At 44.3% G+C, this 13454-nt stretch overlaps 1 protein-coding gene across 1 annotated transcript; it reads right to left on the bottom strand.

Annotated features, from left to right (window-relative positions):
- Positions 1-4094: 4094 nt before the first annotated feature.
- LOC146060225 (uncharacterized) lies at positions 4095-8980 on the bottom strand. Its single transcript, XM_083173214.1, has 2 exons — positions 8878-8980; positions 4095-8592 (listed from the first exon to the last, which is right to left on the bottom strand). Exon 2 carries the CDS (start codon positions 6658-6660, stop codon positions 5389-5391), a length of 1272 nt encoding a protein of 423 aa, XP_083029340.1. The 5' UTR covers positions 6661-8592; positions 8878-8980; the 3' UTR covers positions 4095-5388.
- Positions 8981-13454: the final 4474 nt, after the last annotated feature.

Below are 13454 nucleotides of genomic sequence, written 5' to 3'. Positions count from 1 at the left end.
AAATTTCAGTGGTACTGCCGTTAAAGTCCATTGGTACTGCCGTTAAAGTCCAGTCCAGTGATACTGCTGCATAACTTCAGTCCAGTGGTACTGCCGTAAAAGTCCAGTGATACTGCAGTTAAAGTCCAGTCCAGTGATATTGCTATTTAATTGTAGTCCAGTGTACTGCTGTTTATATCCAGTTCATTGATACTGCTGCATAAATTCAGTCCAGTAGTACTGCCAATAAAGTCTATTGGTACTCCTGGTAAAGTCCAGTCCAGTGATATTGCTTGTTTAGTTTCAGTCCAGTGATACTGCTGTTTAATTCCTGTCCATTGATACTGCTACATAAATTCAGTCTACTGATACTACTGGTGCATAATTCCAGTCCAGTTATTTCATGCATAATTCCATTCCAGTGATACTACTGGTACATAATTCCAGTCCAGTAACACAGCTGTGTAATTCCTGTCCAGTGATACAGCTACGTAATTCTAGTCCAGTGATACTACTGGTGCATAATTCCAGTCCAGTTATACTACTGGTGCATAATTCCAGTCCAGCGATACAGCTGCATAATGACAGTACAGTGATACTACTGGTGCATAATTCTATTCCAGTGATAAAGCTGCATAGTACCAGTCCAGTGATACAGCTGTGTAATTCCAGTCCAGTGATACTACTGGTGCATAATTCCAGTCCAGTTATACTACTGGTGCATAATTCCAGTCCAGTGATACAGCTGCATAGTTCCAGTCCAGTGATACTACTGGTGCATAATTCCAGTCCAGTAATACAGATATAATTCCAGTCCAGTGATACAGCTGCGTAATTCCAGTCCAGTGATACTACTGGTGCATAATTCCAGTCCAGTGATACTGCTGGTGCATAATTCCAGTCCAGGTATACTACTGGTGCATAATCCCAGTCCAGTTATGATACTGGTGCATAATCCCAGTCCAGTTATACTACTGGTGCATAATTCCAGTCCAGTGATACAGCTGCATAATTCCAGTCCAATTATACTACTGGTGCATAATTCCAGTCCAGTTATGCTACTGGTGCATAATCCCAGTCCAGTTATGCTACTGGTGCATAATCCCAGTCCAGTTATACTACTGGTGCATAATTCCAGTCCAGTGATACAGCTGCATAATTCCAGTCCAGTGTTACTAGTGGTGCATAATTCCAGTCCAGAAAGATAATGGAGAACCAAAATGTGGAGTAAACAATAGTGAAAGAACAAGGACCGCTTCTTCCTAGTGCTGAACCTGTTGCTACTAGTCATGACATAGAGGATGAAATACCATCAACAACTTCTCCCAAGGCCGTTGCCTAATGTCATTGTAGAGGACATGTAAAATCCAAAAGTTCTTTAACAGTAATAAAAAAAAAAAATGTAAGGAGAAATGTAAGGCTGCCAACATGCCATTTATGAAACAGAGTGGTAAGGAATGGCTTAGGCCCTGGCCTATGTTCATGAGTAATGGTTCAGCTTCACATGACAATATAAGCCCTCCTCCTCCCCCACTAGAAAATTTAAAGAGATAAGATGTCATCAAAAACACAGTAAACAACTGTGCCTTCTAAAACATGGGGTGACATTTAATAGAGTCCAATTTTGATTTTTTATTGCGATAATTAGTAAACAAAATGGCGTTATCACATTTTTTCCTCAAATCGTCCATTTAATAGGGTGTGCATAGGGCCGTACATCGCATTTTTTGTACGATAATTTGCACTTTTTAAATGAGCGAAAAAAATCTCATTATTTTCGCATCCAGATGTTTTCGCACAGAAAAGTATACAAATCGCTTATTTAATGGAATATGCAAACAGAATTCGCACTTTTGAGATCTCTATAAATCACACTTTGTTCAGACCAGGTTCTGATGGGCAAATTGGCCCAGAAGTAACGTTGGTCAAGTGCACAAATGGTTAATTTGCTCACAGGTGTCCTAATTTTTACTCATAAACTCCCCTACATATACCCCAACATCATTAAGGACACCTGTGAGTGTTTTCCACATGGATATTTTGCAGAGTGGTTTGGAGTTGGTTGTACAGTATGTGATTATGCCCATTTGGAGGAGCTGCGCAGGAGGAGGGAGGAAGCTGCGTGCCAGATCCAGGTACCCCGACTACTGCATGCTTCACCTAGGTATCGTGCTAGGCTGTACCTAGACTCCGTCTCGGATCAACAGGTTGTGAGGATGTTTAGGCTGAACCGCATTAACCTGTTGGACTTATATGAGCAGGTGAGAGATGATTTGGACCCTTACAGGGGTGCCAACTATGCAGTGTCTTGGCTGCAGAAATTTATGTGTGCCCTCTACTTCTTGGCCACAGACTCCACTCAGTCTGTGACCTCATGGTCGTTGGGGTCTCACAAGCCACTTTCTCTAAGCATTTCAATCAAGTTTTACTTGCTTTAAAAAAGTTGTGGCTCACATACATCAGATTCCCACGTTCTGAGTCAGAGTGGCAAGACCTTAAGGTGGCTTTCTATAGGCTCTCAGCATTTCCTAATGTGCAGTGAGCTGTAGATTGCACACACGTTGGGCTTCGGGCAATGCACGTGAGGGGACACGTGTATGTCAATAGGAGTGGCCGGCACTCATTGAACGTGCAGGTGGTATGTGATGCTACCCTGAAAATCCTAAGTGTAGTTGCAGGCTACCCAGGGAACTGCCATGATGCCTATATTCTGAGACACTCAGCCCTCTGGGACTGAGTCCAGGACCAACAAATGCCAGAGGGCTGGCTACTTGGTAAGTACATTTTTATTTATTAAAATCTCTACCCTTTATTGGTCGTGTTAAAATGTGTAATGGAAAAACATAAAAATTTATTTTACTCCTGTGGAGTGTCCCAATAGTCTGCTAAATATACCCACAACTCCATTAAATCCTCATTAACATTACAATGGCCATTAATTGTGGCTAAAATATGCTGATAGTTGTTGTTACAACCAGTCATTACCAACAGTAAGTATTCCCTGGAGTAATGTGCATGTTGTTTTACATCTGTAGTGTGTACTCTCCTCTGATATGTGCAAAATGTAGGTGGAACCAGTCCCTCTACTTTAACAGTTTGTCATGCATATTGCTGTTGTCCCACTTACTCATGTTAGCCCAATGCACATACATTACCATATACTGCACTGACCTCATCTTTTCTTTAAAGGTGACTCAGGATATGGGTGTCTTCTGTGGCTCATGACACCTCTGCGATCCCTAGAAGGCCCTACACAGCACCGCTATAACAAATCACATGTTGCCACCCGCAATGTTGTGGAACGCACCTTTGGGGTGCTGAAAAGTAGTTTCAGGTGTTTGGACAGGTCATCAGGAATACTGCTTTACCACCCAGCAAAAGTAGTGATGATCATCCAGGCTTGCTGCATGTTACACAACATAGCCCTCTCCCAACCATCCTACGTGGAGGATTACAATGCAGCAGTCGTGCAGGAAGCAGCAACTACCACACCTATGGTAGTGAGGGGTATGCAGAGGGGGAATCTGATGCGTACAGACATCATCAGGCGCTACTTCTCAGGTAATGACATGTGCACTTTATACTAACATACTTTTGATGTAAGTGTCCTCACATACAATATACCAAATACCATAAATTTTCTACAATATTTAGGGGAGTATTCAGAGGCCTACAGGCGAATCTGGTGAAGCTGAGCTATCCCTTGCTGAGTTCATGCTGGTAAGTACATTATTCACATCTTGTTTACCAGTGGTGTAAAAATCATGGTTCTCCAGGTGTTGTGGAAATACACGTCCCAGCATGCCCTGACACACTTTAAGCAATGCATTCTATCAAATTAGTGCCAGAGCATGCTGGAATGTGTACTACCACAGCAACTGGAGGGCCATGAGTTTGACACCGCTATTGTACACCTATTCCATTTACAAGTAAATCTCAAAAGAGCAATGTACACTCATACCTATACATTAACAAATAACATTAAACCATGTAAGTATTATTAAAAAACACTCGCATACAACAAAACACAGAGACCTTGGTATGTGTCAATACATTTTTACTCATGTATGTGAAAAATAGGCTCCTTTAAGTGGGCCACACATTTAGCATGTGTAACACTCTAGTATTAGCTCAGATCTTTCTTTTCAGGTAATTTTACAAAGGCTAAGATAAAGGTTAACAGGGTTTATTATATTACAACAATCCAGTTTGACAATATTTAAATGTTACATTTAATAGTTGGCTTTGCACAACTAATAAATTATTAAATAAAATAACTAAAATAACAATATTACTATAACATTAAAAATCAAGTCTTTTTTTTCTAAATTGCGCAATTTAGCTCTTAAGGGAAATTACTATTATGTGCACATAAACGGATCTTCTCCCTGTATTCACTTTATAATCCTTTAATGTTTCTTGCACTGACAACTCTGTTTATAGATCCATTCTGCTGCTCCTGCCTGCTGCTGTATTATATATCCTAGTTTAATTAGCAATGAATGTCCTGTGGGGCCCTATAATCAAGCTGCAAAGTCTACTTCCCTATCCCAAGTCTGTTCTTAAGCCCTAGGGAATAATTTCGGGTCCACCCCTATTGCCTTTCAGGGGTTTCCGGGGCTTGACTCACTCACTCTTTTTGTGGAATAGAGGGGCTCTGCGTAACTGCGCACCATCGGCCTCAATCAGCTAGGCCGGGCCTATGACACAGTCCAATTCTGAAGCACCTCTATGAGATTCTTGACCAGTAGGATGGCGCTGCTTCCTGATGGGGACAAACACCGGACAACCGTACTGCGTCAACGGGAGTCGCCTTTTGGTAATTCTTGCCACATTTGGTGCCTCTGCAGCTCTCATGTCAACACACACCCCTGCTCTGTTTCTCTCTCCTCAGCAACTGCTCAAACTGTCACATGCAGCTCTGCTTTTTAACACCTCTCATCCTGGGCTTGTGGTGCTCTCATTCTGCCTGTGAGCACCCTTCAGATTAACTGTCACTTATCAGCCTCCCCTCTCCCTTCAGGAGATTGGTACAGTCCGCAGCCTTGTAGTGGTGAAGTTTCTCCATCAAGACAGTTTGGGATTAACCCACCTCCTCTCCAGAAGGGGTTTCTTATATATTACTAAACTCTCCCTCTATGAGGGGATTGAATCCCTATATGTTCCCTCTGTGAGGGATCTTCATCAAATAAATACATTTTACATACTTATTATAATATTTATACATTTCTGGGATGTCACATGTTTCTCCTCTAGAAATATGCGTGTCCTCACGCATTTCATCAACAATGACATAAAACATTAAAATTGTTTCATTACAATATTTACATTTTCATCTTCACAATTTCCGCTAAACTAATATTCTGGACCAACAATATATCAGATAACAAATGATATTCTACATCATGGCTAATATCTACGCTGCCTACGTGAGGTACTTTGGTTATATACCTTAGACCTCTTCAAAGCCTGCTGGCATATCAGTTTTATCTCCTCAGAGGTTATAGTAGTGAACTTGAGGTCTGAGTGATACCAGTCTGGAAGAAAATTTTTCTCTGAATCTTTAGCTATGCCAAGGGATTCTTCAGGAACCTTAGATTTAGAGTTTGACACAACAGAATCTGGGGAATTTGGTCTAAGGGTTCCCAATCCCCCAGCCTCAGCCACACAAATCACTTCTGTGTCTTTTGCTTGATCAGATGTGCTTGAATCTGCTCGACTTGGGTTGACCATACTGAAATCGATGTCTTCAACTTTTAATTTACTGTCACAAACCATCTCTGGAGGCGGTTGCTGTTTGACCACATTCTGCAGACTTTGCTGCACTGTCTCATTCTGTTTCTCCACAGTTTGTTTGTCCGTTCGTTCCACCAATTCACTTTGCTCAGGAAAATCATGTTGTTGCTGTCCAGATTCTTCTGTTCTCATGTGGCAATAAGGGCGATGAGGATTAGTACTTTCAACCGCACTGTGACCTTCTCCTGGTTCCTCTCCACCTCCATTGTGTCGAATATCCTGTTGACAGGTGCGTGGAGAATCTCTACAGCGTGGACAGGGCCAGTATTGGCTGCGATTTGTGACATATTTGTTGCCTTGCACCGGAACACCATTAGGACCTGTTACATTAATCGCTTTGATGCCCTTCTTTCCATTTGCCAAATCAAACTCAACTATTTCTCCAGTTACCAGACTCTTGAAGCACTCTTCAGGGTTGGTCTTCTCAATGGCAGTGTAATGCACATAGACTCTTCTTTTGGTGTCAGTTCGCTTTATAAATCCAAACCCACGTGGTAAACTAAACCACACAACATGACCTGAAATCTTTCTTGGGCTGAATTGCTGAATATCGCTTACAGATGTTGCTCCAGACATGCTAATCTGGTTCTGAACTACTGTATTTGAGCCTATATCTCTGGGTCCTTTTTCCCAGGGTGGACCTACTCTCTGCACTCTTCTCGTGGGTTGTCGAAAATTCCTTTTGATATGACTGCTTTGTTTGCATCCTCGACATATTGGCCTCCCTTTTGAATCACAATGGTTAGTTGGTACTGCACGTTCCCGCTTTAGGTCTCTTAGCTCTTTTTTGATCTCAGCGAGACTTTGGGTGAGTTCAGCGATCTTGTCATTAAGGATTCTGATCCTGTTTTCATCTGTGGTGGGGTTGCCTCCTTGCACATTCATATTCGATCCGGTTCATGGATGCCAAATTTGTAACACTCTAGTATTAGCTCAGATCTTTCTTTTCAGGTAATTTTACAAAGGCTAAGATAAAGGTTAACAGGGTTTATTATATTACAACAATCCAGTTTGACAATATTTAAATGTTACATTTAATAGTTGGCTTTGCACAACTAATAAATTATTAAATAAAATAACTAAAATAACAATATTACTATAACATTAAAAATCAAGTCTTTTTTTTCTAAATTGCGCAATTTAGCTCTTAAGGGAAATTACTATTATGTGCACATAAACGGATCTTCTCCCTGTATTCACTTTATAATCCTTTAATGTTTCTTGCACTGACAACTCTGTTTATAGATCCATTCTGCTGCTCCTGCCTGCTGCTGTATTATATATCCTAGTTTAATTAGCAATGAATGTCCTGTGGGGCCCTATAATCAAGCTGCAAAGTCTACTTCCCTATCCCAAGTCTGTTCTTAAGCCCTAGGGAATAATTTCGGGTCCACCCCTATTGCCTTTCAGGGGTTTCCGGGGCTTGACTCACTCACTCTTTTTGTGGAATAGAGGGGCTCTGCGTAACTGCGCACCATCGGCCTCAATCAGCTAGGCCGGGCCTATGACACAGTCCAATTCTGAAGCACCTCTATGAGATTCTTGACCAGTAGGATGGCGCTGCTTCCTGATGGGGACAAACACCGGACAACCGTACTGCGTCAACGGGAGTCGCCTTTTGGTAATTCTTGCCACATTTGGTGCCTCTGCAGCTCTCATGTCAACACACACCCCTGCTCTGTTTCTCTCTCCTCAGCAACTGCTCAAACTGTCACATGCAGCTCTGCTTTTTAACACCTCTCATCCTGGGCTTGTGGTGCTCTCATTCTGCCTGTGAGCACCCTTCAGATTAACTGTCACTTATCAGCCTCCCCTCTCCCTTCAGGAGATTGGTACAGTCTGCAGCCTTGTAGTGGTGAAGTTTCTCCATCAAGACAGTTTGGGATTAACCCACCTCCTCTCCAGAAGGGGTTTCTTATATATTACTAAACTCTCCCTCTATGAGGGGATTGAATCCCTATATGTTCCCTCTGTGAGGGATCTTCATCAAATAAATACATTTTACATACTTATTATAATATTTATACATTTCTGGGATGTCACACATGTTTTTCAAGCCAACAATAACAAGTGCTTAGTAAAACGATAGAAATATGTTGAAAAATGGGTCATTTTTTGGATGCGTCAACATACGCACATCCTCCCTTGGCACCTGACCCCAGCCCATCCCTGGTCCTAACACTCCGATGGGGGGGTGAAGTGGGTGAGCCACTCACTGGTGTACTGGAGACACTACTTACAGTAGATGTAGCTGCCCCTAATAAATTAAGCTCCATATGATTGATTTGACCCTGCATACCAATTAAGGCATTGGTCTGTGCAGTACTGGCTTGATTATGCCCAATAAGAGTTTCAGTAATGGTGGCAATATGACTATTGTGTTCCAATAGGGCATTATTAATGTCTGCCAAATGGGTCTCCAGGGTAGTAGCCATCCGGACTTGTGTGCCCACAGCAACCCGTACACTGGTGGATATTTTTTTTACTTTATGAAACAAGTTATGAATGTACCCTTGTATGTTTCCAATTTGTTGGCTTTGCATGGCCATAAACTCTACCTGCTTATTTTTAAAATGATGCAAAGAGTTGCAAAATTATGCAAAGAGTTAGCTATTTCTGCTGCAGTAGTTGGTGTGTGGGGTGATTGTGTGGGTGGGGGTAGGTTGGGTGTCACCACAGTTGTTCCCTTAGCAGTCTGTGATGTTGTGATGATTTCTTCTTCAGGTGTAAAGGACTCCACTGGCTGAAGAATGATTTCCATTTCGTCCGGATTCATTTCTGAAGATTCTGTGGGTTGCAGTTCTAGTTGTGATGTTCCTGTGGACACAGATAAATTGGTAAGTGATAAAGCATACTAGTGCAGTATATGTGCAGTTAGATGTTACGAAGGAGTTTGGAGGGTTATGTCACATAACAATGGGTATTACGTACCCCGTGACTTAGTGTAAAATTGACATTGCTAGTAAGTGTGATGGCTGGGTCTGAATACATTAATTTCCATTGGTATGTATCAGCAGGAGATGAATGTAATGTAGGATATTGTTTCCGTGACATGGATGGGTTGTACTGTATGTGTAACGGTGTCGTTTTTTATTTTATTACCTGCAGCCTCTGGATCGCCGCAAATGGTCTGTTGCGCTGTGGTGCGCTAGCTCTTCGGGATGGATAATCTGCAAAAGAAATGATGGACAGCCATTAGAATAACGCAATGACTGCATAGGAAAGGAGTGAATTAAACATCCAAGGCTGTGTGTACACAATAGAGCATGTGACTCGGAGCCAATAGGAAAACAGGGGAGGGCAGAGTTAGCTGGGATAATAGGAACAGGGAAGGAGGAGTCTTCCTCTTATCCCTGTGGAATTTCCTCTGGATGGTTGGAGTGAGTACTGCTCCTGCTATAGCCTATTTCCTGGGGGATGGGGATAGGGAATCCTTTGTTCTCACCACTGACCCTGCTGTAGATTTGAGGCCTAGGTTGTGAATTGCTTTCAGTGCTTAACAACTTTAGCATTATATAGTTGATTGTGCCTCACCTGGTTTAACGGGATATACATAGAAAAGGGGTTACTTTTATATTACTTTATCTAGTACTGTTAGGATTGTTATAGCAGGGAATCTCTTAGCATTTTTATCTGTGGAATCCCTGTGGAATTTCACTGGAATGGTTCTGGTGAGTGATGCTCCATGTTTTCATTGTTAGGCACCCCTGACCCTGTACTAGAATGGAGGCCTAGAATTTTATATTACCTGTCGTAGTTTCCAACAATTTCAACATTGTATATCTTACACATATTACAGCTGCATACAAGGGATAACTCTTTATAGTGCATTACTGCATAAAAGTACGGTACTTATGTAGTAACTGGGCTGCCGATTTTGAAATCGGGTCCATCGCATCGCATCGCACCCGACCAAATCGCATGCGATGCGATGCGATGCGATGCGATGCGATGGACCCGATTTTTCCATAGGATTCAATGTTAAAATGGACTGAGTCCATTTCAACATGGAATTCAATGGGAAAAGGGGTCCTTTTCATACCCCTACTATCCAAGTGGGCATGGAGTTGGATATAAACCTGTGGCGAGCGTAGCGAGCCACCGAGCCCGAAGCGTGGCGAGCGTAGCGAGCCCCGCGAGGGGACACAGAATACCGTCCCCTCGCGGGGCTCGCTTCGCTCGCCACGCTTCGGGCTCGGTGGCTCGCTACGCTCGCCACAGGTTTATATCCAACTCCATGCCCACTTGGATAGTAGGGGTATGAAAAGGACCCCTTTTTCCCATTGAATTCCATGTTAAAATGGACTCAGTCCATTTTAACATTGAATCCTATGGAAAAATCGGGTCATCGCATCGCATCGCATCGTATCGCATCGTATGCGATGCGATGCGATATCGCATCGCATCGCATCTGATTGTATGCCTTAACTTAAGGCATACAATCAAAAAATCGGCAGCCCAGATACTACATAAGTACCAAAAGTACTGTTAGGAGTTATGTAAGGTATTTGTAACATTGGGCAGGGCCTATCAGTATCCCAGGCAGGGGTGCAAGGGTTGGAGCAAGGCAGGGCTTGTGGGGCAATCACAGGATTTATACACTGATTACATGGTTGCAGGAGTTGTACACATGGGTTATGTTACACCGATGGCAATTGCAGGGGCAGAGTTTTGCATCCCCATGCCTGATCTGTACTCACCGGGGGGGCTGTGCCCGATCAATGGCGCCCGCCGGTCTGCAATGCTGGTGCTGGCCGCCGCACACTTCGCTGCGGATGCCGGTCTGTACACGGGAGGCCCGGACACATTGCTGCATCCCCCGCATTGCCGCGCTGCGGGCAGGGGTCTCAATCCCCAACAGCGCCGAGCGGTGCCGCGCTGACCGACACTTCAGCGGGGCCTACGCCGCACCGCTCGGCGTCAATCCATGCCTCCCTTCTCCGGACGCGTCGCTCTGTGGCACTCCGCTGGAGTGTGGGGAGAGTGTCAGCGCCGCCGTCGCACACGGTAGCCCGCGTTTGGCGGCGGGTCGGAGGAGGGCGTCTGGCGCACGGAGCAGCGGCATGGGGAGGGAGTCACCAAACAGCAACCAAGGTGCACTGGGCTGGAGTCCAGTGCATGAGGGAGCTGAGTCGGCTCGGTCACCGCGACCCCAGGAATCAATGTGGCGGCTCGGTCACCGCGACCCCAGGAATCAATGTGGCGGAAGCCAGGGGTCAAGGGTCGACGGTTGCCGAGCGCACATTACATAGGAAGGGGGAGAGAATGCCTGCAAAGGCAAATAGCTTGCAGGACCAGGGTAGACCAGAAGGAGCAGACTCACCACATAGTCACAGGGAAAGGAGAACTATAAGAGCAGTAGAGGGGAAACGCAGGGTATAGAGTCAGGGGAGCACTCCAGGTCCTCGAGCAGGTCTGGTAATGACTACGGAGCAACCTCCCCGGCTCCCGCATATAACCCCTACATGCTGGCTACTTTCCTTAAATTCCGTTGGCACCACCAATGGAGAGATCATGTATGGTTACAGGCACGGGGAGAATAGAGGTAGAACCCCTGCCACAGGAAGGAGATCAGCAGGGGCCCCCGTGCGGGGAGTGAAGTTAAAGAGCCATGCCCCTGATAACAGCCATCCAAGAGAGGGTAGGGCCGCAAGGCATTAGTAAGGGTGGCCATGCTCCAAGGGCAAAGCTCGCATTGCAGAATAAAAAGACCATGCAGTACATTAGCTATTACAGGGGCGGAGTTTTACATCCCATGTTCAGATAAATGGGGCGTAGCAGCTCCAGAAGGCGAATGGATATTTACCATTGCCAAATTATTCACCATAAATCTCCCTCATTTTCAACTAACCCGCATTACACTGGTACATTATGTCGCTAAACAACTGCTTTGGGTCTTATCTACATTTGGTTATAAGGCACTTTAAAAAATTCCTCTCAGATGTAGCAGTACAAACCCCCGCTACTATTAGGTGCCACGTTCACAATCTCTCCTTATATAGAACTAGACACGGCCTTCGGAGAGTGCAGGACACCCCGCCTCAGGGGAACACTTTGCGACATTATATTACCAACTATAATCTTCATTAAGCTAGCTGTTAAAAGTAGCCTAGGATGTCCCAGGATAACAATACAATTGCAAGGGGGACACCACTGGTGGGAACCCAGAGGCCACTGATGTTATATGGCAATATGTGGCGCATAGATGCAGCCGGGGGGCTCCAAGGTTAATAGCACACCGCCAAGACGGGCGCACTTATAATTATATACTGGTACAATTATAAAAAGACAAGCTCTCCAATAAATGAGTGGACAAGGTATTGCAGTTATACAAGGGCCCTACTGGTAACAGTGTTGCTAATCACTGCACCACCCTACCGTACATTGGTCACGCTGCACCTAACAGCAAACTGCCTTCTACAATTGTCACATTTGCGCTTATATTTATTGATTTACAGTTTCCTATATAGCGCAGCAGAGAGATATGCTGGCATATGGCCCACTAACCGCAATCTCTTGCTATAACTGACACTTGGCCCTTAGTAATTTATGTCTCAATAACATCCGCAATCCCTAGGTATACAGTTCTTAACAAAAGGTGTTTTGGCTTAGGGATCACCGTTCTCCAGGCATTGGCCCAAAAAGTGGGGCCTTATAACGGCATGATAAATAGAGGACATAATATGACGGTAGAGGTACAGAGCACCGCATAATGAGTAATTAAGACCACTAGCTTTTAATGGTCCGAGTAGCGGCATTCTAGGACAGAAGAGCGCCATCTGCTTCACAGATCTACAATTATTAACAGCAACAGCAAAGTTATGGCGGGTTTGGCTAAAAAGAAGCAAAAGTAATGTACAGGGACAGAGCTAGGTTCCCGCACAGATATTCACTATGACTTCCCGACTATGTCGGAGGCAGCACAATAACTAAAGTTACAACCGCTAGCATTACGCAATAACCAATAGTCCCAATTATAATATTCCACACTCATACTTGGGCATTCATTGGGTGCCAACAACGAAATGAGCGTTGGTGGACATATGCGTCCAGATGTAAGGAAATATAGAATTTAAGATCCAGGGCAGTGCACAATTGCAAGAATACATACATTGGGATGATATCATCCAACCTATTATTCGCTAGCCATGGTGGAAGGGGCTGGCGTATATGGCCATATGTCGCAATACCATATTAACAATTTGATCCCACCCCCCAGAACCCTACCTTACCCTTCACTGTTCGCACTATATATTCGTATATAACATAACTCCAGCATTAGGGAAGTGTGAGGGCAGTAGAACAGGGACCAGTCCCATGTCTCCACAGGTAACAACTTGCTCGAAAAACGTGGAAGGAATTGGAAATCGAATACAAATCGAACAAAGAGTTTGATGAGGTGTGGACAGCCGAGTCACAGCAAGCAGGTGACGGTCCTTCCAGTGGTAAGACAATGTTTTTTGGTTTTCTTCTTTTTCAGAGCATGCTGGCTCTCACTCCAGCCACTCTTGATAAGAAGGGGCCGGGAGTAAATAGCATGGCCAGAACTCCCAAGTGCAAAGCCAGCCAGGTATGCCAGTATGGGAGCGAGCAAGCAAGGACACATCAATAAGGGCAGGAGGGCGGCTTAACAAGGGGCAGTCCAATACGCAACACAACAGATCCGCAAGGCTTGAAAG

The sequence above is a fragment of the Crinia signifera genome, chromosome 2 (assembly GCF_055691185.1).
Source record: "Crinia signifera chromosome 2, ASM5569118v1, whole genome shotgun sequence".
NCBI lineage: Eukaryota > Metazoa > Chordata > Amphibia > Anura > Myobatrachidae > Crinia > Crinia signifera.
This window is presented reverse-complemented; position numbering and strand designations above follow the sequence as displayed.